The sequence below is a fragment of the Rhinolophus sinicus genome, linkage group LG10 (genome assembly GCF_036562045.2).
Source record: "Rhinolophus sinicus isolate RSC01 linkage group LG10, ASM3656204v1, whole genome shotgun sequence".
Lineage (NCBI taxonomy): Eukaryota > Metazoa > Chordata > Mammalia > Chiroptera > Rhinolophidae > Rhinolophus > Rhinolophus sinicus.
Genome location: NC_133759.1, coordinates 47,566,233 through 47,594,157, shown reverse-complemented (window position 1 = coordinate 47,594,157; position 27,925 = coordinate 47,566,233). Strand labels below are relative to the sequence as shown.

General features: G+C 37.7%; 2 protein-coding genes and 1 pseudogene across 6 annotated transcripts; 1 reads left to right on the top strand and 2 right to left on the bottom strand.

The window, feature by feature from the left end:
• The first annotated feature begins 799 nt into the window (after window positions 1-799).
• NEK4 (NIMA related kinase 4) lies at window positions 800-27,925 on the top strand. Of its 5 annotated transcripts, XM_019724296.2 has the most exons (16): window positions 832-1,120; window positions 2,587-2,853; window positions 3,791-3,988; window positions 4,181-4,288; window positions 9,623-9,777; window positions 11,156-11,297; window positions 14,212-14,440; window positions 14,525-14,610; window positions 19,235-19,384; window positions 19,991-20,140; window positions 20,617-20,683; window positions 21,462-21,571; window positions 22,559-22,647; window positions 23,815-24,020; window positions 24,729-24,862; window positions 26,901-27,925. In XM_019724296.2, exons 1-16 carry the CDS (start codon window positions 1,028-1,030, stop codon window positions 26,991-26,993), a joined length of 2,277 nt encoding a protein of 758 aa, XP_019579855.1. In that variant the 5' UTR covers window positions 832-1,027; the 3' UTR covers window positions 26,994-27,925. The 5 variants fall into 5 exon arrangements, with proteins under 5 accessions (XP_019579854.2, XP_074169188.1, XP_019579855.1 ...); XM_019724295.2 differs by having other exon boundaries at window positions 800-1,120; window positions 14,212-14,610; XM_074313087.1 differs by lacking the exons at window positions 9,623-9,777; window positions 11,156-11,297 and having other exon boundaries at window positions 824-1,120; window positions 26,901-27,173.
• On the bottom strand, window positions 6,896-7,447 carry LOC109443572 (large ribosomal subunit protein eL28; annotated as a pseudogene).
• Window positions 11,699-12,304, bottom strand: LOC109443640 (small ribosomal subunit protein uS17). Its single transcript, XM_019724297.2, has one exon. It carries the CDS (start codon window positions 12,300-12,302, stop codon window positions 11,826-11,828), a length of 477 nt encoding a protein of 158 aa, XP_019579856.1. The 5' UTR covers window positions 12,303-12,304; the 3' UTR covers window positions 11,699-11,825.

Here is a 27,925-nt window from a genome sequence, read left to right as displayed (position 1 = left end):
AAAAGAAATCTTACATTTCAAAGGCATGAATTTCAGGTCCTTGAGAGACACTCCTTGGTTGTAGAAGATATATAGCTATCCCCTCAAAGGGACACAGGAAGGCTTTATAGTTTAAGCTTTTTTTTTTTTTTTTTTTAGTAAATGCTCTAGGAAACGGAGGTAGGTGTTGGCTGTAACAAACAATCAATTCTTTGGCAGCTCTGAACTTTCAGGGGCAGGTCTTTTAAGGGGGGCTGGGGTCTTCCTAGGGACACTGCCTTAAGGTGTTAGAAGCCATGCCAGTTTGGTCAAGTCACTTGGTGCAGGAGGATGGAGTCCTTATGAGAGTTCTTTGCACTTCTCAATACATAAAGTTAAGTGCTTAGGCGTGAAGTATACTGCTATAGCCACTTTACTTTGACATGAATAAAAAATAAGATGGATTGCTGAATGCATAGATAGACATGTGACAAAGGGGAAGAAATGTTACTAGAGTCTGTCACCACCATCCACCCCCATTAGAATGTGAGCTCCAGGAGGGCTGGGACTCTGTCGGCCTGGCACATAGTAGGCGGCCAATAAATATTTGTACAATGTATGAACAACACTTGTAGCGTGCTTAGAACAAGTGCTCAATAAGCAGAAGCTTCCTGGAGTTTATTGTCGCTGGCAACCCGGAAGTCCCCGGCGGTGGAGATGAGATAGAGGGTCCGCGCAGGGCCCGGCGGAGTCGCTCTGGCTGCCTGGCGCCTCGGCTCTATGGCGGGTCCTCCGGGGAAGGCGGAGCCGCTCTGGCCAATTGGTACCTCCGCTCTGTGGATCCGCCCAGGCCGCCGGCGCATGCGCGTGGCTGTGCTGGCTGGGATCGCTATGGCAGCGGTGTCGCTGTGGGCTCGGCCTGCGCGTTCGCGCCGGGGCCGGGCTGCCTTCGCAGCCGCGGGCACCGCAGCCTTTCGGGCATGAGCGGGGCCTCCCGCCGTGGCCTGCTGCCCTGCCTTCCGCTACTGCCGCTTCCGCCGCATCCCGACTGTGGGCCGGCGCCGGGAAAATGCCCTTGGCCGCCTACTGCTACCTGCGTGTCGTGGGCAGGGGCAGCTACGGGGAGGTGACGCTCGTGAGACACCGGCGGGACGGCAGGCAGGTCTGCGAAGTTGGGCCCTACAGGGGGCGGGGGGCACGCAGGGGTTCCCCGAGGGCACCATCCAAAGGTTAGGCCCCAGGGGTGGTCTGAAGGGAACTCACCTCGGATGGCACGCCCTCAGGGCAAATGTCCCATACCACGAAGACTAGGGCATACCTTTCTGTAATATGCACTCCGAGCAAACACCCTGTAGTTCTCCTTTGGAATTAATTGGTGTCCATCTGTGCACTTTCCCCCACTCTCCACAACCCTGTGAGATCATGCATTCCCAGGACCTAGCACAGTGCCTGGCAAGCGTTACTCCTTGACTGACAGGCCCCATATGTCTGACCTGACTCACTTAAAACTCAACTCGTCACCTTCCTACCACACCTTCTCTCATGATCCACATTTCAGTGAATAGCACCACCAACCAGCCAGTTGCCCAAGCTGGACACCAGGGAGTCATTCTTGACTCCCCACTCCTCCCCACCCCCATTCATCTGTCCACTGAGACAACAGACCTCTTCTCCATCTCCACTAGTACCACCCCAATCCAGGACATCATTGTAAACTATTGTCAAGGCCTCTCATTGGTCTTCCCTGCCACATGACTTGCTCTTCTCCAATCCATCACTTTCATTGCAGTCTTGGTGATTGTTTTAAACTTACATCTAATGTCACGCATTTGCTTAAAGCACTTTATCCCATTACCCTCAGGATAACAAGCCAATTCTTTATTGTGGTTTATAAGTAGGGTGACCATATTGTACAATCTGGGACAATTTTGAAACTGAAAGGAGACACTATTAATAATTATACCAAGACAACAGAACTGCCCCAGAGAAGCTTAGAGATGTCCACCTAAGTATAAGTCCCTCTCGCCTATTCTGCCTTGTCTCAGGCGATGGTTGCTCTGCCTGGAACAAAAGCTCAGGCGTAAGAAATTGATTCAGTAGACAAAGAGGGAGAGATGGTCACTGGATTTTTTGAGTCGAGGGTGGGGTCTAGCTGTAATAATAGCCCCTCACATTTGAGCAGTAGTTTACATTTTACAAAGCACATTTATGTATGTGTTTGTTGAATAACGAATTGTATGATCTTTCAATTGATTGAGGGCAATGTTTTAAGTGCTAGAGAATATTGATTTTTTTTAAGTGGGAATAATTTTGTATGTTGAGGATCAGTGATTTATAATGTTATTGGGCTATCGATCCCCTTGAGTATCTAATGCAACCAATGGACCCATTCTATCTGCAAAAATTTTTTGTGACCGCAGCCTGCTGTAAGTCTAACGTAAAAAGTACTGTTAGTGATAGCAAATGTTTTTCTCAATTTTGTGCTTTGTGAATAACAAAATGACTAGGTTGTTGGACAGGCTCCAGAAGATTGGTTTTAAGGACATTCAGGAGAACCCTTAAATGCTTCTGAACCTATAAAGTTGTATGTTTATTTGCACATTGTAAACACACGTGTTTTCTTTGTAGTATGTTATCAAAAAATTGAACCTCCGAAATGCCTCCAGCCGAGAGCGGCGAGCTGCTGAACAGGAAGCCCAGCTGTTGTCTCAGCTGAAGCACCCCAATATTGTCACCTACAAGGAGTCATGGGAGGGAGGGGACGGTCTGCTATACATCGTCATGGGCTTCTGTGAAGGAGGTGATCTGTACCGAAAGCTTAAGGAGCAGAAAGGGCAGCTTCTGCCTGAGAGTCAGGTAGTGGAGTGGTTTGTTCAGATCGCCATGGCTCTGCAGGTACTGTCCAGACTCACAGCATCCCACTTGCTTCAAGGGGACGGGGATAACAGGTGTATTTTAGGAAAATTCTTCCCCAAATGCGTACATGCAAAAAAATGTATGTTTTTTGAAGTGGACCCAGTTGCTCGTGTTGCAGCGTTGGAATGTTTCTGAATGAGTGATATCCATATTGAAGTAGGCATGGATTTCATGTCTAATTGGAGGGGAAGCCAGTGCTCTATTCATTTAATATTTATAGCAAAGTCCATTTTAAGTGCCCTGAGTTGACAAAGAGCAAGGAATGACCATGTTTGTTACCAGCTGGTCAGCTGTGTCATACTGAAAGGTGGTTGGGCTAATTAATATGTCTAAACTGTGGGGATTTGGGCTTTAACTCTGTGGCAGAGTGAGTGGAAATGCAAAACATGTTTGTGTTTTAATATACACATATTCAAAAGTGAGACTGTTTATGAAATACCACTCTGGAACTGGGCAGATTTCTCCAGTATTAATTGATCTTGTCGTTTAAATTCTAAGATACTCTCTCTAAATAAAAGTGGTCCTGTTATATTTGAAAATATTTAAAGCTGCAGATTTTATGAGTCTGAGAGGAAATTGCATCTGACCTTGTATAAGTTGTTTTTCTACCTTCAGTGGGAGTTTGTAAGCATGTGTTTTTTTTTTAACTGGATGCATATAACAATAAACGGTATAATAGTCAAGGCGCCAGGAAACAATTGTGAATGCTACTGGGCAAATTAATGCATTGAACTTTTTTTTACTTTGGAAAGTTGTAAATTATACTTTTTATTTAGAGACTGTAAAATAACAGTATTTTGATAGATAGGTAACTAAGGCTCTTTAACTCATGCAATTATTGACGACATGTAAGAAGTCAGGAATAAATAAGTAGATAAGTACATTCACCTTAATGAAATTTTATTTCTCTTTTCAGTATTTGCATGAAAAACACATCCTTCACCGAGATCTGAAAACTCAAAATGTCTTCCTAACAAGAACAAACATCATCAAAGTGGGTGACCTAGGAATTGCCCGAGTGTTAGAGAACCACTGTGATATGGCTAGCACTCTCATTGGCACACCCTATTACATGAGCCCTGAATTGTTCTCAAACAAACCCTATAACTATAAGGTAGGATTGGGCTGTGTATACCAGCTTACCTTGTCTCTAGGACAGTATTCATAATTTCAAAGCCCATCAGAATACTGAAAGTCAAAGAATTCTCTGTGAATTGGTTTAAGGAAAATGTCTTTTCTTTTTTTAAGAGGAAAAATATAAATAAGGCATCCTGACATATAACCATTTACTATTTTTCTTTTCTAGTCTGATGTTTGGGCTCTGGGATGCTGTGTTTATGAAATGGCCACCCTGAAGCATGCTTTCAATGCAAAAGACATGAATTCTTTAGTTTATCGGATTATTGAAGGAAAGGTAAAGTATATTCTGGAACTAATTGTGTTTAATATTTGGAGCAAGGTTAATTTAATACAGCTTTGTAAGTAGGTACTGGCAAAAGTGAGTAATCATTGATGTTGGGTGGATAGTTAAGAATTGTGGGTCCTTTCCGTGGGGAAGGTTGAACTAGAGGAGAAAGAATGGATCATTTCTTAGTATGAATTTGTAAAAGTGGCTTAATGGCTCTGAGAAATTGGCTTGTTGAAATCCACGACCTGTAGCCATAGGACTTGCAGGTACCCTGAGATACTATGGATAGCTTCTTCTACGCCACTTATAGTTAAATGCGCCCCATTTAAAATGAGTCCACTCTCTTTGAACTTGTTGCTCCTTTGATAATCGTCACCGTCACCAGTAACCAGTTAAGAATTGCAGAAAGCATTGTGTATGATACAGATGCCAAAGTGACCAACTTTATATATTAGTTCCATGAGGCTAGTTGCTTTCTGCAGTGTCAAGCTTCCACATAACATTAAATTTAAGGCTATAAATTACCCACTGATTTTATTATCGCACCAAGGCTCATTTAAATTTTGTAAAAAAGTTTTATTAAAATATAGCTAACATACATTATTATATTAGTTTCAGGGGTACAACATGGTTATTCAACACTTATGTACCTAAAGCAGTGATCACAGGATAAGTCCAGCAACCATCTGACACCGTACCACACTATCACAATATTATTGACTATATATTCCCTATGCTGTACATGACTTAATTGTTTTATACCTCAAAATTTGGACCTCTTATTCCCTTCACCTTAACCCCCCTTTTTTAATTTTTCAATTATAGTTGAAATTCATTATTATTTTATATTAATTTCAGGTGTGTAGCATAGTGGTTAGACATTTATATAACTTAAAATGTAATCCCCCTAACTAGTCTAGTACCCACCTGGCACTATACATAGTTATTACTATATTATTGACTATATTCTCTATGCTTTACTTTACAACCCCACGACTACTTTGTAACAACCAGTTTGTACTTCTTAATCCCGTCCCCTTTTTCACCCTCCCCAACCCCCCAGACCCCTTCCCATCTGGCAACCATCAAAATGTTCTCTGTATCTATGAGTTTGTTTCTGTTCTGTTTGTTTATTTTGTTCTGTAGATTCCACATATAAGCAAAATCACTTTGCATATGTCTTTCTCTATCTGACATATTCCACTCAGCATAATATTCTCCTGGTTATCTGCTGCTGCAGATGGCAAGAACCCATTGTGTTCCATGGCCAAGCAATATTCCACTGTATATATGTACCCCCTCCTCTTTATCCATTCATCCATCGATGGGCATCCAGGCTGCCTCCACATCATGGCAATTGTAAACAATGGTATAATGAATGTATGGATGCCCACTTCTCCTTGAATTATCGTTTTGGGTTTCTTCAGATAAATACCAGGAAGTGGGATTACTGGGTCTTTCTTTGTTTTTGTTATAGCCTTTGTTTGAATATTTATTTTGTTTGGTATAAGTATTGCTACCCTAGCTATTTTTTTTCCATTTCTATTTTCATAAAATATCTTTTTTCTTCCCTTCACTTTCGGTCTGTGTGTGTCTTTTGATCTGAAGTGAGTCTCTTGTAGGCAGCATATGTAAGGGTCTTGTGTTCTTATCCATTCAGCCCTCCTGTGTCTTTTGATTGGAGCATTTAATCCATTTACATTTAAGGTAATTATTGATAGATATGTAGTTATTGCCATTTTATTATTCATATTTTTTATCTTTTATCTTTTTTTTTGTCTTAAGTCCCTTTAAGATTCCTTTTAGTAATGGTTTGGTGGTGAATGAACTCCTTTAGCTTTTTCTTGTCTGGGAAGTTCTTTCTGTCTCTTTTGATTCTAAATGATAGCTTTGTTGGGTAGAATAATCTTGGTTATAGGTCCTTGCGTTTCATCACTTTGAATATTTTGTGGCAATCCCTTCTGACCTGCAAAGTTTCTGTTGAGAAATCAGCTGACAGTCTTATGAGAGCTCCCTTGTAGGTAACTAACTGCTTTTCTCTCACTGCTTTAAGATTCTTTCTTTGTCTTTAATCTTTGGCATTTTAATTATGATGTGTCTTAGTGTGGGCCTCTTTGGGTTTATCTTGTTTGGGACTCTCTGTGCTTCCTGAGCCTGTATATCTCTTTCTTTCTCCAGGTTAGGGAAGTTTTCCATTATTATTTCTTTAAATAGATTTTCAGTTGCTTGCTTTCTATCTTCTCCTTCTGTACACCTAAGATGAAAATATTGGTAGGCTTGATATTGTCCCAGAGGCCCCTTAAACTATCCTTATTTTTTGGTGTTCTTTTTGCAGTTCTGATTAGGTGTGTTCTGCTACCTTCTAAATCATTGATTCAGTTCTCTGCTTCATCAAAACTACTCTTGATTCTCTCTAATGTATTCTTCATTTCAGTTATTGTATTCTTTATTTCTGACTGGTTCTTTTTTTATGTTTCCTATCTCTATTTTTATGTTTCCTATCTCTTTGTTGAAGTTCCCACGGAGATCATTGAGTATCCTTATAACCAGTGTTTTGAACCCTGCATTGGATAGATTGCTTGTCTCTATTTTGTTTAGTTCTTTTTTTGGAGATTTGTTCTGTTCTTTAATTTAGGACATGTTTCTTTTCTTTTTTTTCTTTTTTGGAGAAAGTCAGCTGACACTTTATGCTTTATTGCTTTGTGGTGGAGGTGCTCAGGAGCTGTTGGTGGGGTGAGCCCACTTCCTCATCAACGTCACAGACTTCTGGCTACACAGGATGGCACTGGCTCTGCAGATGGTGGCCATGTGCAAGTCCAGGCAGTATTTGTTCTTGTGGATCATGTGCCAGATGCTGCTGAAGGTGGTCCGGGCATTCTCGTTGATGGTGGTCCACACATAGAAGGTGGCTGGCTTTCGCTGGCTTGATCTCTGCTTAATGACAACCACGACACCTTTGCCATTGGCTGCTGGCTCCACACCCACCATCTTGCAGTGAATCAGCCCATTGTAGCAGAAGGAGTTGTGGGCCTTCAGATTATTGGTCTTGGTGTTATAAGTCTGCTTGTTCCTTTTGGTCAGGAAGCTGGAGCAGTTGCACACAACCCTCCATTGCTTGTTGGGCTTTTGTGAACCTTTGAGAGATTTTAGGAAACTCCACAGCATGAGTCAAGATAGGCGTTTGTATGGAAAAGCCACTGGAAGAGGCTTGAGTGTGTCCAGAAGTTGGGTGGGGTGGGGTCTCAGGGAATCACCAGGGCGATGTGGATGAATGGTGTTAGCCAGGTTGATGGTGATTCAGATATGGCAGCTGACTGTGTTTCCATGCCGGGCTGGGGAGGGCTCAACAGAGAAACAATGGATTCTTGTAGCACTTCTGTCTGGAAGAAAGCTGCCAGTCTAGCCCTTGCCCTGAAACCAGACAACTCAGTACTTGCCGTATGTCCCTCATACCTTTCTAGCTATTGCCCCATCACTGGCGCTCAGAGTAAGTGAGTCCATCAACGAGTAAGTCCATGCACAGGCCCTTTCAGAAGAGTGCCTAGGACTGCAGCTGCCTTCTGTCTCACCCAGCCACGATCTCCACTGGTTTTTACAGCCAAAAGTTATGGGGACTTTTCTCCCCAGCACTGGAACCCTAGGCTGGGGAGCCTGGTGTGTGGCTGGGACCCACTTGCTCCTCCGGGGCTGTGTGGGGGGATCTCCACAGCTGAGATATCCTTCCCAATTTTTAACAGTCACACACATGTGTGTGGGACTAGCCCATTCCACGTCTGCCCCTCCTACCAGTCTTGAGGTGGCTTGTGCTGTATATCCTTAATATGGGACTTCTGTTCAGTTAGACTCCAGGCAATTCTCAACGATGATTGTTCTGTAGTTTAGTTGTAATTTTGATGTGGTTGTGAGAGGAGGCAAGCACAGTATTTATTTACTCTGCCATTCTGACCAGGGATCTTTCATTTAATTTTTTAATTTGAGAAATATTGAAAAAGAAAAAGTAAAATTTGCCCATAATTCTATTAGTTAAAGAATCAAACAAGAAAGGAGAGAGGGGTCGGCCCGGTGGCTCAGGCAGTTGGAGCTCTGTGCTCCTAACTCTGAAGGCTGCCGGTTCGATTCCCACATGGGCCAGTGGGCTCTCAACCACAAGGTTGCCAGTTCAACTTCTCGAGTCCCGCAAGGGATGGTGGGCTCCGCCCCCTGCAACTAAGATTGAACATGGCACCTTGAGCTGAGCTGCCTCCCGGATGGCTCAGATGGTTGGAGCGTGAGCTCTCAACCACAAGGTTGCCAGTTCGATTCCTCGAGTCCCGTAAGGGATGGTGGTCAGAGCCCCCTGCAACTAAAGATTGAACATGGCACCTTGAGCTGAGCTGCCGCTGAGCTCCCAGATGGCTCAGTTGGTTGGAGCGCGTCCTCTCAACCACAAGTTTGCTGGTTTGACTCCCGCAAGGGATGGTGGGCTGCGCCCCCTGCAACTAGCAACGGCAACTGGACCTGGAGCTGAGGAGCTGAGCTGCGCCCTCCACAACTAAGACTGAAAGGACAACAGCTTGAAGCTGAATGGCACCCTCCACAACTAAGATTGCAAGGACAACAACTTGACTCAGAAAGAAAAAAAAAAAAGTCCTGAAAGTACACACTGTTCCCCAGTAAAGTCCTGTTCCCCTTCCCCAATAAAATCTTTTTAAAAAAAAGGAAAGAAATTTTCCTCTCTTATCCATTTTTATCCTCTGGAGATAACCATTGCTAACAATTGATGCATGGCCTTCTTCCCTTTCCCTGTATTATACAGACATAACTCTAGCACCCTATACACACAGATACTTTAAAAAAGTAACTGAAATGGAAGCAGATTGTACACATTGGTACACAACTTGATTTTTTGACTTAATATCTGAGGGACATCTTTCCAGGGTAGTACCTGTACTCATTTTATAAGAGGCTGCCTAGTATTTTATTAGAAGGATGTACCATAGTCTATTCCACAAGTCCATTATGGACATTGAAGTTGTCAGTTGTTCAACTGTTTCCAGTTGTTTACTACCGCAAGCACGATACTGCAGTGACTATCCCAGTACGTAAATCTTTCGGTACTCATTCCCTTATTTCTGAAGGAGAGAGTCCTCAAATGGGATTGTTGGTTTGAAGGATATAGTTTTATAATCTTACAGCCTGCTAGTATAACCAGGACACCAGTACACTTTCTGTAGACCAATCAGTACAGTGGTTATTTTGTGCTTATGTGTATAAGGACTTAAAATAAATATTAGAAAACTTTTACCTTCATTTACTTTACAATACCATTAGTCATAATTGCAGTATTATTTCTCTTTGTAGCTGCCACCAATGCCGAAAGATTATAGCCCAGAGCTGGCAGAACTGATAAGAACAATGCTGAGCAAAAGGCCTGAAGAAAGACCCTCTGTGAGGAGCATCCTGAGGCAGCCTTACATAAAGCGCCAAATCTCCTTGTTTTTGGAGGCCACAAAGGCGTAAGATATTTCCCTTGCAAATAGCTGGGCTATATAGATGGAATAAAAGAGGGTGGCTTCTATAATTTTCATGTGCAAGAATTTATGGTGAGTTTCTTTTAAACATAAAATTAAATTGCATGATTATGTGGTAATCGTGGTAAGATTTGTTTAATTGCTAAAGTCAGAAATTTAGAGAACCATTTTACCCTTCCTCAGGGGGTTCTAAGACATACAGAATTTGTCTTGTAAAGAGACATGTTTTAGAAACCATGTTAAAATGAGAGATTATCTAAGAAACCTATTATAATACATTATTTACTATGTGAGACAATAGTCACATCTAAAATATAGTGCGGAAATTTCTGAGAGCTTTCGTAAAGTTCCTTCTTTACTCATAACTTCTCACGAGAAAATAATTTTTCTCAAGAGAAAAATAATTTATTTCTTGGGCTTGTAGGTCCTGCCTTCACTAAACAGCTCTTCAGGAGCTAAGACTTAGGGCTGGACAAGACCTTCACAATTTCTGCCTCGTGACAGGTTAAATTTGGGAGGCAATGCTAGAAAGGCCCCAGGGGATAAAGAAAGACCATCTTTTTGTTTATTTGTCTATAATTTCCCACCAAACAGACCTTTGGCATTCCATCTGCAGTGCTGGTCTTTATGCTTCCTTTTACTTTTCCAGAGGTTTAGCCCAGTTGTAGAAACGTCACACTAAAACAGTTGGGGATATTATTTCTGCATACATTTACTGTGCAAGTCAAGGCTGAGTATGCCAATCATTTTTACTCTCGAACGTGGCAAAGCAGTTGTGGTAGTATTAAAAACATGTGAAACTTGAAGATGAAAATTATGCTGGTACTTCTGTAGTATGTGAGGCAATTTCTGAGAGATTTTTTTATTTCGGAATGATTTTGTACTTACAGAAAAGTTACAGAGATAGTGCAGAGACTTGCTGCATGCCCACCACCCAGTGTCTCCTATCATTAACAGCTTGTATTACAATGGTACATTTGTTCGTACTGAGAACCCAACATCAGCACCGTACTGTTGACTAAACTCCAGACTTATTCGGCTTTTCCCAGTTTTTCCACTAATACACTTTTTCTGTTCCAGGATCCAGTCTAGAAGATTATATTACATTTAGTCCTCATGTCTCCTTAGTGAACTTGGGTCTGTGACAGTTTTCATTTTCTTTATGTTTCATGACCTTGATTGTTTTTGAATAGTACTGGTCAAGTGTTCTGTGGAGTACCCCTGGTTTTTAGAAGACTGTTCTCTACAAATTGAGTAGTTTTATAAGGGACTGTAATGCATACACACATTTCCTCGTATGTATATACACCTTTAATCTTTACTATATTGATAATAACTTTTTCTTCTTTTCTTCCTCATAAAGAAAAACCTCCAAAAATAATATTAAAAATGGTGACCCTAAATCCAAGCCCATTGCTTCCACGGTTTCTGAAAAGGCTGAATCAAGTCATGAAGTAGTTCCCCCTCAACCACACTCTTCTCAGGGCTCCAAGACATATGTAATGGTACGTTTCTTTCTTTTTTTTTTAAATAATTTTTTAAAAAGTTTTTATTGGGGAACAGTGTGTTTCTCCAGTGCCCATCAGTTCCAGATCGTTGTCCTTCACTCTAGTTGTGGAGGGCGCAGCTCAGCTCCAAGTCCGGTTGCCATTTTCAATCTTTAGTTGTAGGGGGCACAACCCACCATACCATGTGGGAATTGAACCGGCAACCTTGTTGTTGAGAGCTCGCGCTGTAACCAGCTGAGCCATCCGGCCGCCCCTCTGGAAGCTCAGTGGCAGCTCGTTGTCTTCAATCTAGTTGTGGAGGGTGCAGCTTACTGGCCCATGTGGGAATTGAACTAGCAACCCTGTTGGTAAGAGCTTGCACTCTAACCAACTGAGCCATCTGGCCGCCCCTGTTTCTTTTTAAAGAGTACGTGTTTTAGAAACTATTAAAATAATAGGCTATCTATGCAAGTGATTTTTTTTTTTTTTTTTTTTTACTGAGAAAATAACTTTATTTTGTTCAGTGGAATGAGCAGGTATCCAGTCTCAGAATTTCTGGAATTGCTTCTTGGTGCCTGCAGCCTTGGTGACCTTGAGCACGTTAAAGTGCTCAGTCTTGCTCAGGGGCTGGTGCTCACCCACTGTGACAATGTCACCAATCTGGACATCTCTGAAGCAGGGGGATAGGTGCACAGACATGTTCCTGTGACGCTTCTCAAAGCGGTTGTACTTTCGAATGTAGTGGAGGTAGTTTCGGCGGATGACAGTGGCCCTCTGCATCTTCATCTTGGTCACTACGCCAGATAGGATGTGCCCTCGGATGGAGACATTACCAGTAAACGGGCATTTCTTGTCAATGTAGGTGCCCTCAGTGGCCTCCTTGGGTGTCTTAAAGCCCAGACCAATGTTCTTGTAGTACCGCGAAAGCTTCTCTTTGCCAGTTTCTCCAAGCAGGACCCTCTTCTTATTTTGAAAGATGGTTGGCTGCTTTTGGTAGGCACGCTCAGTCTGAATGTCTGCCATGTTCACAGGCACCTGAATAAAAAAGAGCAAGTTATTTTATGTGAAATGCTTAGTTAGGCTTTACTGGAGATTCTGTTGTGTAATTAAATGGTATTATAAAGAAAGTACAGGTGAGGGTGATTCATTTAGCCCACTTTATCCAAACTGCCCAAGAAGTCAGTGCTATAATAACTTTATTCTAACAAATTTTTTTATTGAGGTGAAATTTATATAACGTAAAGTTAACCATTTTAAAGTGAATAATTAATTGCATTTAGTACATATACAGTGTTGTGCAACCATCCTCTATCTCGTTCCAAAACATTTTTACGTCACCCCAAGAGGAAACCCCATACCCCTTAGGTAGTCATCCTCATTCCCATCCAGCCCCTGGGAACCACCGATGTGTTTCTGTCTCTATGGTTTTTCCTATTCTAGATATTTCATATAAATGGAATCAAAGAGTATGTGACCTTTTATGTCTTGGCTTCTTTCACTTAGCATAATGTTTTTGAGGTTCATCCATGTAGCATGTATCAATACTTCACTTATTTTTATATATGCATAATATCCCATTGTATGTATATACTATACTTTGTTTATGCATTCATTCTTTGGTGGACCTTGGCTTATTCTCACCTTTTGGCTATTGCTGTGATCATATATATACAAGTATTTGTTTGAGTACCTGTTCTCAATTCTTTGGGGTGTATACCTAGGAGTGGAATTGCTGGGTCATATGGTAATTCTATCTTTAACTTTTTGAGGAACCACCACACTGTTTTCCATACCAGTTAGACTATTTTACATTACTAGCAGTCCACGAGAGTTCCAAGTTTCATAACCTTGCCAACTCTCGTTATTTCTGTTTTTCTGATTTTAGCCATCCTAGGGGATGTGAAATGGTATCTCATTGTAGTTTTGATTTGCATTTCCCTAATGACTAATGACAGAGCATCTTTTCACAAAATTATTGGCCATTTGTATGCCTTCCTTGAAAAATGTCTACTAATCCTTTGCCAATTTAAAACAAAATTTGTTTTTTGTCATTGAGTTCTAAGAGTTCTTTCTGTATTCTGAATATTAGGCCCTTATGATTTACAAACATTTCGTCTCATTCTGTAGGTTATTTTTTCATTTTCTTGCTAATGTCCTTTTATGCACAAAAGTTTTTGATTTTGATGAAACCCAGTTTATCTCTTTTTTTGTGCTTTTGGTGCCACATCTAAGAATTGCTTGCCAAATCCAAAGTCATGACGATGTATGCCTGTGTTTTCTTCTCGGAGTTTTATAATTTTAGCTCTTATATTTAGGTTGTTGGCCCACTTTTAAATTTTTTTTATTATGGTAAGATATAACATAAAATTTGCCATTTTGAATCATTTTTAAGTGTACAGTTTAGTGACCTTAATTATATTAAGTGTTGCACAACCATCAGCTCTATCTTCCAAAACCCTTTGATCATTCCAAACAAAAACTCTGTACCCATTGAGCAACAACTCTCCATTTTTCCTACTCCCAGCCTTGGTAACCTCTGATCTACTTTCATCTCTATGAATTTGACTGTTCTAGGCATCTTATATAAGTGGAACTATATAATACTTGTAGCATGTTTCAGAACTTCATTCCTTTCTATGGCTTTATATGTCCCACTATGTATACCGCAATTTGTTTTATTCATTTATCTGCTAATAAACATTTGGGTGGTTTCCACTTTTTGGCCATTGTGAATAATGCTGCTATAAACATTGGTGCACAAGTATCTGTTTAAGTCCCAAATTTCAGCTCTTTGGGGTAGGAGTGGGATTTCCGGGTCATATGGTAATTCTATGTTTTAACTTTCTGAGTTAAAATTTTGTTCTCTTTTGAGTTAAAATTTGTATATTGTGTGAGGAGTGCTGTAATAACTTGGAAGCATGTTTTCACTCAGGATAAAGACAAAGGTTTATCCCAAGAGAAACACATAGTCATCGGCCCCTTGAAGACACCTGCAAATCTGAAAGGCCACCCCTGTAAACCAGACATGAGCAGCACCACAGAATCACTAGCCACAATCAGTAGAGTGAATATTGACATCTTACCTACAGAAGGGGACTTGAGTGGTGGCTTAACTCAAGAAAATGAGCCAAGACACTTAGCTGACTCTAAGGAGCTAGAAGGTAAATGCAATATTTCTCAAGTGAAAGAGAGGCTACAGGACAACACTAAGTCCAGCACTCGACCTGGAAACCTAATTCCTATAGGGTCCTCTGATGATGTCACTGGGGAAAGGAATGACCCAGTGAAGACTCTGCAGTCCCTGAACAAAGACCAAAAGCCAAAGGACCAGGTGAGTGATATGCATGAGGTACTGGTTTCAGAGAGAAGACTGGAAATTGCAGTTATAAAGGTGTTGGTTGTGTTGTTTGGTTGTGCTCTAGTTGTTGTTTTAGGAAAATCAGCTGTTCTGTGTACCAGTTTAAACATAATAGAAACCAAAGGATGAGACCTGAGGGATTTAGATCCCTTCTTGCCCTGGCATGGGGTACTTGATGGAAGCATACTGTTTGTATGTTTTTTCCTATTTCTGTATCACTCTTCCTTAGTCCTCCAATTGATGGATAGTTCCAACAGATAGTGTCACATTCCTTCTTGCTTTTGAAAAGTTAGTGGATTGATCTTGATTTCTTAAGTTCAGGAATAAAAAAATATTTATGTGTTGGAACCAAAGGGGAAGGAAGAAGAGAAGAAAAGGAAAGGAACAAAATTTTGATACTGAGAGACTATTCTGAGCAAATTTAATGGCTATCTTCTACTTGAACTTGGAAAGAAGCCTAAATTAGACACAGAATGGTAATAACTGAGGATTGGAGAGAAAGCCAGAACATTTGATTAACTTTACTTTTTTATGTGTAAAATATTTTAAAATATATTTAATAGGTATATTGATTATATTTTATAATCTATGCTGTATATATATTTGAATTTGATATATTGCATGTTTTATTTAACATCATACTTTATATAAACATAGTAAAACTATTTTATATGTTTATATTTGAATGTTTTTAATGAAGTTTTGTTTTTGTGGAGAAATGCATGTATAATGCTCTTGTCATTTTAAGTCATTGGATTGAAACCAATATATAGTCTTAAGTGTTCTCTGAACACTGGAATCTTAGTACCTTATAGATAAAACTATATTTGTTCTGCTTTGGCTATCAAATTCACTTCTTTAATTTTTTCCATTTTTTAATTTTTAAAGTACTGAATCGGTGGTTTTTAGCATATTCACAAAGTTCTGCAATCATCACTACTGTCTAATTCCAGAACATTTACATCACCTCAATGTCTCTCTCTATTTCTCCTTGCTCCTAGCTGCCAGCACCCAATTGTCTATATGGATTTGCCTATTCTGAGCATTTCATACAAGTAGAATCGTACAATATATGGCCTTTTGTGTATGGCTTCTCTTACTTAGCATAATGTTTTCAAGGTTTATGCATGTTGTAGCATGTACCGGTATTTCATTTCTGTTTATTGCCAAATAAATTTTACTGTATGTATATACCATATTTTATTTATCCATTAATCAGTTGATGAACATTTGGGTTGTTTTCACTTTTTGGCTACTATGGATAATGGTGCTGTGAATATCTTGTACAAATTTTTGTGTGGACATGTTTTCAGTTCTGTAAGGTATATACCTGGGAGTGAAATTGCTGGGTCATATGGTAACTCTGTTTAACTTTTTGAATTGTTTTCCAAAGCAACTACAATGTTTTACTTCCCACCAGCAATATATGAGTTGCAATTTCTCCACATCTTCACCAACACTTCTTGTTTTCTGTTTTTTCTAAATTCTAGCTATCCTAGTAAGTGTGAAGTGGTATCTTATTGTGATTTTGATTTGCATTTCCCTAATGACTGATGAACAATGCTGAGCATCTTTTCATGTGCTTGTTGGCCTTTGGTGTACTTACTTTGGAGAAATATCTGTTCAGATGCTATGCCCATTTTTTAGTTGGTTTATCTCTTTATTGTTGAGTTGGAAGAATTCTTTATTCTAGATGTCAGTCTCTTATCAGATAAAAGGTTTGAAATTATTGTCTCTCATTCTGTGGATTGTCTTTTACTTTCTTGATGGTGTCCTTTCAAGCACAAAAGTTTTTACTTTTGATGAAATCCAATTTTTTGTTGTTGTTGCTTGAAGATTTACTCCTGTGTTGTATTCTAAGAGTTTATAGTTTTAGTTCTGATATTTAGGTCTATGATTCACTTTGAGTTAATTTTTGTGTATGGTGTGAAGACTTCACTCTTTTGTATGTGAATATTCAGTTATCCCAGGACCATTTATTAAAAAATTATTCTTTCCCCCATTGAATTGTCTTGTCACTCTTGGTTAAAAATCAGTAGACCATATATATAATGGTTTATTTCTAGACTCTCAATTCTGTCCCACTGATTTATATGTCTATCCTTATGTCAGTAAGACACTGTCTTAATTATTGTAGTTTTGTAGTAAGTTTTGAAATGGGGAAGTTTGTCTTCCATCTATATTCTTATTTTTCAATGTTTTGGCTATTTTGGATCCTTTGAATTTCCCTATGAATTTTAATATCAGCCTGCCAATTTCTGGGGAAAAAAAGGGGGGAACTGCGATTTGATAAGGATTGCATTGAATCTGTAGATCATTTGCAGAATATTGCTATCTTAATATGTCTTCCAACCCATGAACATAGGGTGTCTTTCAATTTATTTATGTCTTCTTTAATTTCTTATAATGATATTTCATTGTGTTTAGTGTACAAGTCTTGTACTTCTTTTGTGAAATTTTAAGTATTTTATTCCTTTTGATACTATTGTAAATGGAATTGTGTTCTTAATTTCATTTTCATAGTGTTCATTGCTTGTGTATAGAAATACAGTTGATTTTTATATATTGATCTTATATCCTACAGCCTTGCTGAGCTCATTTATTGGTTCTAACAATTTTTTTTACTGGACTCCTTAGGATTTTCTGAATATAAGATCCTGTCATCTATGAATAGAGGTAGTTTTCCTTCTTCCTTTCCAATCTTTATTTATTTTTCTTGCCTAATCACCCTGGTTAGAACCTCTAGTACATGTTGGATAGAAGTGCTGAGAGTAAACATCCTTATCTTGTTCCTGGTCAGATTCATTTATTACATCAGACTTTTAGAGCAGCTTTTTTGTTTGATAGAATTTTATGTCTAGCAGTTCCTCTTTTTATGTTGTTATTGTTTTTAAAAGTGGAAGAACTTTTTTCAGCACAATTGGATTTCATGGAGAAATCCCCTGAGTCATTTGTTCTGTCACTCTTGTACTTGTATAAGCTTCATTTTAAGCAGCCTATATGCTTATTACCAGAAGAGAAACATGTACTTCACTCTTCAGAATTATATCAATCATTGTTTATTATTTTGGTCTTCTTGCTCAGCTTGCTTATTATGTGATAATATTATAAAATTTAATCATTTGCTACATTTTATATATAATGTTAGGTGTACTCTTGAAAGAATAAATTTAACAAATTATCTTACCTATGGGAGTCATTGTTTTGTGTTTGCCAGAGGATCTAAATGACAGATGATAGTGTCTTAATGATAATGGCTCTTAGAAACAATTTCACCTTGTATTAATATCACATTGTTCTTTTTTTCTTAGTAAAATGTACCACATAGTGGGCTCTTGGTAAAAATTGTTGATTGAATCATATTCAATTACCAGTGTCCATCTACTTGAAAACCTAGATATTCTAATAGTTAAAAATTGTTTCAAAAATTTAAGAATCTATTTTATTTTAATGTTTGGTATGAATTAGTTTCTAAAACCAGCTATCCCAATCAAATACTACATCCTTGGTGATCTTTATAACTTAATAGGTAATTTATTTTATTATTACTACTGCTACCCTGTTTCCCCGAAAATAAGATCTAGCTGGACAATCAGCTGTAATGCATCTTTTGGAGCAAAAATTAATAACCGTTCTTATTTTACTATAAGACTGGGTCTTATAGTAAAATAAGAATGGTTATTATATTATATTACATTACATTATATTATATTAAAGACCGGGTCTTATATTATAGTAAAATAAGACCGGGTATTATATTATATTACATATTATATTATATTATATTATATTATATTATATTATATTATATTATATTATATTATATATTATACCAGGTCTTATAGTAAAATAAGACCAGGTCTTATATTAATATTAATCCTCCAAAAGTCACATTAGAGCTGATTGTCTGGCTAGGTCTTATTTTTGGGGAAACACGGTAGTAATAGCTCTGTTATTTTTAAGCATCTAATATATCTAGTATCTAATATGTGCTAGAGATAGTCCTAAGTACTTTAGTGCACCATCTTCACTAATCCTCCAATAGTCATACAAATGTGTGAAGCCTTATACCTGTTTATAGACAAATAAACTGAGGTTCAGGAAGATTAAGTTTCTCAGATATAACGCCATCTAACTCCAAACTCAGTGCTCTTTTCATGTTGCTTTAAAAAGCATTTTTCATGATGCACCCAAATTACTGATGTTTTTCTTGGAAGTATGTATATATCAAATTGGATTTCATTTAAAATATTTATTTTTCTGGAATAGAAAACCTATTAAAAGTTATGAAAAGGTATTTTTTTAAAAAAAACTAAATCAAATATCAGTAGTTTCAGGTTAATAACAATATGAATAATTTAATTAAAATATTTTTCCTAATTTGGGAAAAGATAAAAAGCCAGAACATATGAATAACTGATGTTAGCATTTGTCTTTGCCTGTCACCACTGCAAATACGCATGTATTTTGAGAAAGACAACTCCTCCTTCTCATTTTCATTTTGAATTTTAAAAGTAGGTATGGAGGGTTCGACCATTTAGAAATTCAAAAGGCTATATCATTATTTTGTTTTTTTCTTTGTTTTGTTTTTTGTAAGGATGAAGTTGCTGGTGAATGTATTACAGAAAAAGAGGACAGAATCCACCCATGTTTACAGCCACAGCGATCTGGGTCTGAGCCTTCCCTATCTCGACAGAGACGGCAGAAGAAAAGAGAGCAGACTGAGCACAGTGGGGAAGAGAAACAGGTTGGCTGAGACCTCTTTGAACTAACTCATTGTGCTGTTGCTTGGGAAGTGGACTTTAGGAATCTCAATTTCTATTTAGAATGATTAACAGTTGCCAAAAAGGCACACAAGAAATCCAAGGAACATGAGAAGGGTGATGATGGCAAGATGCTAAATATTAGTTTTCAAATGTCAGTGAGTTGGAAGCAAAGTAAGAATTTTATTTTCCTCAGCAGAGATGGGGATCATTTGGAGAGTTAGAGAAATAGGATAACGGTAAATCTCTGATCCTTCTTGTTATATGGAAGAAAAGTTTCTCCTTCATCTTCTGCATAAAATCATGTTGATACCTCATTTCTTTTTTTCTTTGAGATATTACACCTCATTTATTTTTTAATTTTTTTTTTACACCTCATTTCTTGAAGTAGCTTTCACAGGCACCCTCTCATAAGCTTCTTAGATGGTCATTCACTTTTGGCAGAGTTTCTTTCCCCAAAAATGCAGTGTTTTGAAGTTTTTGAGAGTAAATCACAGTCAAATACCTAGGAGACATACTGATGGGAGAACTTTGGAGGTGGGTTATTATCATATAAAACTGATCATCTCCTCCCTTTTTAATTATCTAAGTTCCAAGAGGCTCCTCCTCACCTTTTGCCTTCTCTTCCCACTGTTGGAAAAGTGGATGTCACATCAACCCAAAAGAATCCTGAAAACCAAAGTAGAATGGTCACTGGGTGCATGAGCAGTTTGAGGAGCAGTGAGATGTCATCATCAAAGGTTTGTGGGGAGTTATGTTGGATTTTTTTAAACCTTCTTATAGAGTTTTTTTTTATTATAAAATCCTGCATATGTTGTGATGTTTTATATTAAAATATTTTAGCCCTGCTTTTTGCCAAACACTGGAAGGGATAAATTTGTGATTCTCAGCAGAAGCGTTGATTGAAACGAACAGATTCTATAGTACCAGAGATGGTCACTTGTGGTTAACTAAGGAGACCAAGCAGATTCTGAATGGAGAAAATGCAAAATTCCCTAATTGCCCTTTTAAAAATGAGTACAGTACTTCCCAGAAATGAGGGCTGTGATCAGTCCTTGCTAGTAGTTGTGACCCTGTTGCAGACTGGTTTCAAACGGACACTCCTTTAAAAGTCTGTGCAAGGCCTTTTCCTCTAGTGCTGGATGACTCATCATGCATTGTAGGTGTTACAAGAATAGTGAGTAGAAGTGGAAATAACTCTGACTTTCTTCAAAAGGATCGACCTTTATCAGCAAGAGAGAGGAGGCGACTAAAGCAGTCACAGGAAGAGATACTCCCCTCAGGTAAAGTTGTTCTGTTTCCTTCATCTATTGGAGGTTGTTAGTATCCCTCATGTATGTAAGCATTGGTTCTGATTGTGAGGTGCTAAGAATTTTTAAGCATCAATAATACATTTGGGAGACTGATGTGGAAGAAATTTAGAAATTTCTTAGTCTAGCCTTTAAAAACAAATCAGCATAGGCTGTTGGATCTGGAACTTGTATTATCAGGGGAAGAGAATATTAAGAAGAGAGCAAGAGGGCTTTGAGTGTCAATAACTCTTGGGAGACTTCAGACAAGAAAATGGGTGTTTAGTTTGTGTCCATGTTCAGAGTTTGATGGTCAAAGAAGTGCTGTCTTCTCAGGAACAGAGAGAGGAAGCCAGAAGAATGATGCTGCCCAGGGCTGAGGGCTGTGATCGTTCCTATTACTATTATCTAAAGACAGCACTAGCAGTTTCCGTTCATTGAATGCTAGCTATGTCTCATGCATTATGGTAAGCATGTTAAGGGCCTTATCTCGTTTCATATTTACTGTCAAAGGCAGGCAGCATTATCCCCATTTTGCAGCTGAGGAAACTGAGGCTCAGAGAGGTTAAGTATCCTGCCCAAGATCACAGAGCTGGAAGACCTAGAGCCAAGCTTTGAACTAAAGTGTCAGATACCAGAGTGATAATTAATATGCTCTCCGAGTTACTTCTTAGCCAGCCCTTGCTGGGGTATCTTCCATACCCAGTGCAAAGCCCTTTTCTGTTGAGGCCAGCCCACCACAAACAACCACTGGGGGTGGTCACTTTTTCAGACCCTTCAATGAGGAGAGCTTCTCTGAGTGCAGCAGGGCCAGGAAAGCCACAAGAGGAAGGCCAGCCCACCCCTGCCCGATGGTTGTCTTCTGGCCGAAGCTTTGCTCAGGTACATTACTTAGTTCTAAGCGAAAAGGTGGACATATCTACATCTGGCAAGCCTAATACAGGAAACCTCATAAATGCCAGCTCCATTTATTTCTGGGACAACGCTGACTTAAGTTACACTTTTTCACTCTTGATAAGAAAAAAAAACAACTGATCAATAATAATTAAAAGGATTGTGTTTGCTTCATTAAGACTTCCAAAGGGCTTCCACTAGGCAACACTTTGCTTATTCTGCTGTATTACCAATGTACCCACCTACCTGGGCAGATTTTAGTCTCATGTGCTCAGTTTTCTCAGTTTTCTGTTTGTGCCGAAATCCCTTACCTTCTTAGCTAGGGATGATGTAGGGGCACCATCTGGTGGCTAAATGGGTAATTGCAAGGTTTCCAACCATGTATTCCAGTTACTGACATTTCTAAGAGCAAATTATTATTTTAAAAAATAGAAACTCCCTGCCCTTGAAAGAAATGAAGATTTGTTTCTTTAACAGTATTCTATGATTTAGTCATTTCACTAATTAAGAAGGTCCTCTCCATTTTCCAAAGGTGTAAGATTTGTGTGTAATTATATCAAGTTACCCTAACAGAGTCTCACATATGAGCAAACTAAGGTTGCTTTTATTTAGGTGGCATTCTATCTAGTTTAAAACACCACTATTCCTTATGGTACCAACCCTCTGCTTAGGAGTTGGAACACCAGAACTGTTTGTCCACTCTCCTCTGGAAAGGAAATTTCTTCATAGCTCAGCCTTTCCAGGGCCTTGAAAGACTTCACCTTGATGTTCCTCAGGCTTCACTTGTGAACTTCATGGGTGAACTGGGACATCATTGGGTAAAGTAACTTCAATTTTTATATCCATTAGTTTCTCCTGTTAAATTGGTCCTAGGTGCACATTATATCTAGACATTGCGTTTAAGACAGTTTCATGTGTAGCATTCCGGTTGTGTTGTCATGTCATGTGGAATTTTGTTTTTTCAAACATTAATAGGAAAAGAAACTCACCCACTGTTTCTCTGAGGAGGAGTTAAGTTCTTCTACAAGTTCAACAGATAAATCAGATGGGGATTCCAGGGAAGGGTAAGTTCTTATTTTTCTGTCTCCCTTCATAAACTGTTTCTGTTTGAATTCATCCTAAATGTATGTTTATAGTAGTATTCAGACCTGTAGTATTGTTACTGATAACATTATAAATGCTTTTTGGTATATGCTAGGTCTAAAAATATCTCTTCTAATGAACACATCTGATTTTCATTCAGCATTCTTATGAATGTCTTCTTATATCTGTGGGCTTATAGTTTTCATCAGATTTGGAAATTTTTTGGCCATTATTTCTTCAAATATTTTTTTGGACCTCCTCCTGCCTCCTTCAGGATTCTAATAATATATATATTAATTGTTTAAAGGTGTTTCACATCTCATTGATGGTGTTCATTTTTTTAGACTTTTTTCTCTGTTTTATTTTTCATAGATTCTATTGTTATATCTTTGAATTCACTTATATCTTCTGCAGTGTCTAATTGTTAATCATATTTCATGTATTTAACTTGCACTTTTCATTTCTAGGAGTTCAACTTGGGTCTTTTTTGTCTCCCATGCCTCTCTTTAATGTTTAATGCTTTTCTCTACTTTGGGCATATGGAATGTATTTATAGTAACTTTATAATTATTATTATGATAGCTTTAATGTCCTTATCCATTAATTATATCACTTGCATCACTTCGGGATCTGTCTCTATTACCTGCTTTTTTTCTCTTTACAAAGGTATGCTATTTTCCTGCATCTTCGCATGTTTGGTATTTTTGACTGGATTCTAGACATTGTCAATATTCTCTCATTAGGGGCTGGTATTTTTATATTTCTTTAAATATCCTTAGCTTTGTACTTGGATGTAATTAAGTAACTTAGAAATAGTGGGCAGAATTTATACATAGAATCTTGGACTTCCTCTTTCTGGCTCTCTCCTTTCCAGTATTCCTCTCATTTTCTAATGGTAGTGGTTGTCTCGAACTGTGTCCTTTGGTTCTGCAGGCCAGAAAGACTGTGAGTTTTCTGTTGTACTTTATAGCTGCCTATGGCCTGCTCTTAGGCTAAAAGGTGTTGATTCTCCTCCAGAATATGCTTGCAGATTTTGTATATTCTCCATTGCCTTCACATAGCTGATTTTTGTGTTTTGTCCAAAGTTTATGCTTGTTATCTGTGGAAGGGTCTGTCTAACAAGGGAAATTGTTTTTTTTTTTTTCCAGGAAAGGTCATACAAATGAAATGACTGATTTGGTACAATTGATGACTCAGACCCTAAAATTGGACTCTAAAGAGAGCTGTGAAGATCCCCCAGTGCCAGATCCAGTGTCAGAATTTAAACTTCATCGAAAGTATCGGGACACGCTGATACTTCATGGGAAAGTTGCAGAAGAGACAGAAGACCTCCATTTTAAAAAGCTACCCTTAGGTGATCAGTTTATTCTTTTACAGCAAACTGGAGAGCATATGTTTATTGGAGAAATGTGTCAAACCAAGGAGCTAATGCTTACAATTTCTTTTTGTCTTTTTATTTTTTCTCTTGGATATATCCATGAAAGGTGTATCTTGTTTTATGTAAGTTGCGTTACTGAGAAGTTGCATGAAATTTTTACAAATTGAAGGTTTGTGGCAACCCTGCATTGAACAAATCTATTGGCTCCATTTTTCCAATGTGCTTAGATGATGGCTAGCATATTTTAGCAATAAAGTATTTTTTAACTAAAGTATATACATTGTTTTTTAAAACGTAATGCTATAAATGTCTAATCACTATGCTGTACATCTAAAACTAATATATATTGACTGTCAATTGTAAGTGAAAATTAATTAATTAAAAATATATAATGCTATTGCACACTTATTAGACTATAGTATAGTATAAACATAACTTTTATATGCACTGGGAAACCAAAAAATTCATGTGACTCACCTTATTGAGGTAGACTCAAACCTGCAATATCTCTGAGGTATGCCTGTATACATTTTTGGTCATTAAAAATATATGAAGTCATTAAACTAGACTCTTGTCAAAGTGAAAAGAATTTTAACATGACAAGATTTTTTTTTTAAACACTGCATTCTTCTTGCTGCAGTGGTGAAGTGTTTATTTTTTCATGCCTTTGTTATTGCTTTTTAGTTATCATACCAGGTTCTGAAAAGATCAGAAGAATAGTTGAAGTCTTGAGAGCTGATGTAATACAGGGCCTGGGAATTCAGCTTTTAGAGCAGGTGTATGATCTTTTGGAAGAGGAGGATGAATTGGAGAGAGAGGTGAGTGTCCTATTAGCTGTGTCAGCTGCTTATGCTATCGAATATTTTTAACAGCCTTTTGAAATATAATTAACATGCTATACATTTTACCCATTTAATGTGTATAGTTCAGTGGTTTTCAGTACGTTTATAGTTGTACCACTATCACCACAATTAATGTTAGAATGTTTAATTACCTCCTAAAGGAACCGTGAACCCATTGGCAGTCCCTCATTATTCCTGAAGCCCCCCATCCTTAAGCAAACACTAATATTTCTGTCTCTGTAGATTTGCCTATTCTGGATATTTCATTTAAATGGAATCATACAAAATATGTGGTCTTTTGTGATTAGCTTCCTTCACTAAGCGTAATGTTTTCAAGATTCATCCGTGTTGTAGCATGTATCACCTGCTTCATTCCTTTATATGGCCAAATAACAGCCCATTGTATGGCTATACCACATTTTGTTTATCTGTTCATCAGCTGATGGAAATTTAGATTGTTTCCCCTTTTTTGCTATTATGAATAATGCTGCTATGAATATTTATGTACAAGTTTTTGTGTGGACATATATTTTCATTTTTCTTGGGTGTGTACCTAGAGGTGGAAATTGCTGAATTATATGGAAAGTCTATGTTTAACATTTTGAAGAATGGCCAGACTATCTTCCAAAGTGGCTGCACAATTTTACATTCCCACCAGTGATGGGTGAGGGTTCTTATTTTTTCACGTCCTTGTCAACACTTGTTATTGTCTTTATTTTTATTATAGCCATCCTAGTGGGTGGGCAGTGATTTCTCATTATGGTTTTGATTTGCTTTTCCCTAATGGGTAATGAATGTGGAACATCTTTCATGTGCCTATTGGCCATTGTGTATCTTTTTTGGAGACATGTCTATTTTGATCTTTTACACGTTTTAAAATTATTTATCTTTTTTATTGTTGACTTGTATGAGTTCTTTATATATTCTGGATAGAAGTCCTTTATCAGATAGATGATTTACAAAAAATTGTCCTATTCTGTGGTTGTTTTTTCACTTTTTAGTGGCATTGTTTACAGCATAAAACATTTTAATTTTGTTGAAATCACCTGTTTTGTTGGCTTCACCAGTCTGGTGTCATTTTTGTCTGAGCCTGGGAGTGGGGAGGGAGGCAGTTGATCTTAGTTTAAATACCACAGACTCTCACTGTTCTTGAATTTTAGATTTTCTTGAAAAAATGTCTTTATTTGCTGTATGTCTTTAGGACCATTTCCAGAGACTTTAAAATGGTTGGTTTATAAAATAATTCCTGTTTCACTAAGGACGGGTCTGCAGAGCTCCTCATGCTGTCGTGCCAAATGTGCAACCAATTAGGATTACATTTTATATTTATTTGTTATATATCCCTTAATCTGGAAGTTACTCAGTCTTTGTTTTTCATGACCTTAACATTTTTGAAGAGTATGGGCACAGTGTTTTATAAAATGCCCCTTGGTTTGGATTTGTCTGGCTTCATGAATAGATTCAGATTATGCATTTTGGGCAGGAATACCTTAGAAGTGATGTCGTGTCCTTCTCAGTGCATTGTATCAGGAGGTGCATGACATTTGTTAAACACATTATTAGGTGTTAGTTGCAGGCTTTTCTTTCAACCCACATACATTGAGTGTCACATAGTAAATGTTTTTGTTTCTAGTCAGATTGAATTTTCTATATTAATGGTCATTTGCATTATTTTGTAAATACCGTTACTGAATAGTCTGTGGGACTGATTTTGTTTTTTTATCAATTCTAATATTCTAGTATTATTGTTTTATTGATTCTAAGAGTTCTTTATATATTAATGGTATTAATTCTTTGGTATGTATTTTAGAAATATTTTCCCTAGTTTATTTGCTCTTTAATTTCGTATGACTTTTTGTATCTTGAAGTTCAAATTTTTATGTAAACATAACTATTAATATGTTCCCATATGGTTTTCCACCTTTGGTATCATGCTTAGAAAAACCCTTCTTCTAAGATTACAGAAATATTTTGTCTACTACATACTGATTTCCTTTTTATGTTTTCCAAATAGGTACATTTGCGGGAGCACATGGGTGAAAAGTATACAAGTTACAGTATAAAAGCTCGCCAGTTGAAATTTTTTGAAGAAAATGTGAATTTTTGAGAATTTATTCTTATCTGCTGCCAGAACTAAAGACCTATATTCAAAAGCTTTTGGCTTACACAGAAACAAACCTATAATGAGGACAGGACGCCCTTCACCATCCTTTTAACTCCTTTCGGTTTTTTTACTGGAAAAAAAACAGAACAGAGTAACATGAAGCAAGTTAACGAAAGAAAAAAACCTTTGGCGCTATCTTATTCTCTTGAAGAGGAAAAATCTAAGACTTTGTTTGGTTACTGTTTACTGAGCCTTAAACCACCCACTTTATATCTAGAACTTTATTTTTTTAAGGTACTAATTAGCTTGAATACAGAGCCAAATAATATTGGATTGGAAGTTTTATAGTATACTATAGTGATAAAAGCACTAGGAGAAATAAATGACATAGTATGCCCACTGATACTATTTGTCATTGTTAATAACCTTAGGTAGTAGTTAATAAATTATTTTTTTTAAAGTCAAGTCACAATTCTGGGAGTAGATTCAAAGAATGTAAAGTTGTATCTAATACTTGAGCTATTGAATTCCTTCTTTACATACTGATGGGCATTTAACATTTTATTTTCATGTTAAGATACACCTCATTTAGGGTATTCAAGAATTGAAATTAAGAGCTATTTTGGCTTTGTAAATCAATGTTTTTACATGCTGGCTTTTTAGATTTATTTTTCCATCAGTGAAAACGTTTCTTAAACACTAATTCTTTTTACAGTTAAGTAATCTGTAAATGGAGTCCAGTGGAATCCAGCTCCTTTTAGTTATGTTGGACATATTTGTCTCCTGAAGTTTGGCTTCTTATATATCAAGATATTGGTTGTCTTCCCATGTTTTAAATGTATGCTTATGTATATTTTATTAGTTGTTTAATAAGGGGTAATGCCCACTTGGGCAATAGTTTTTATAAAATAAAAGTCTTGATTATTAAATTTTCA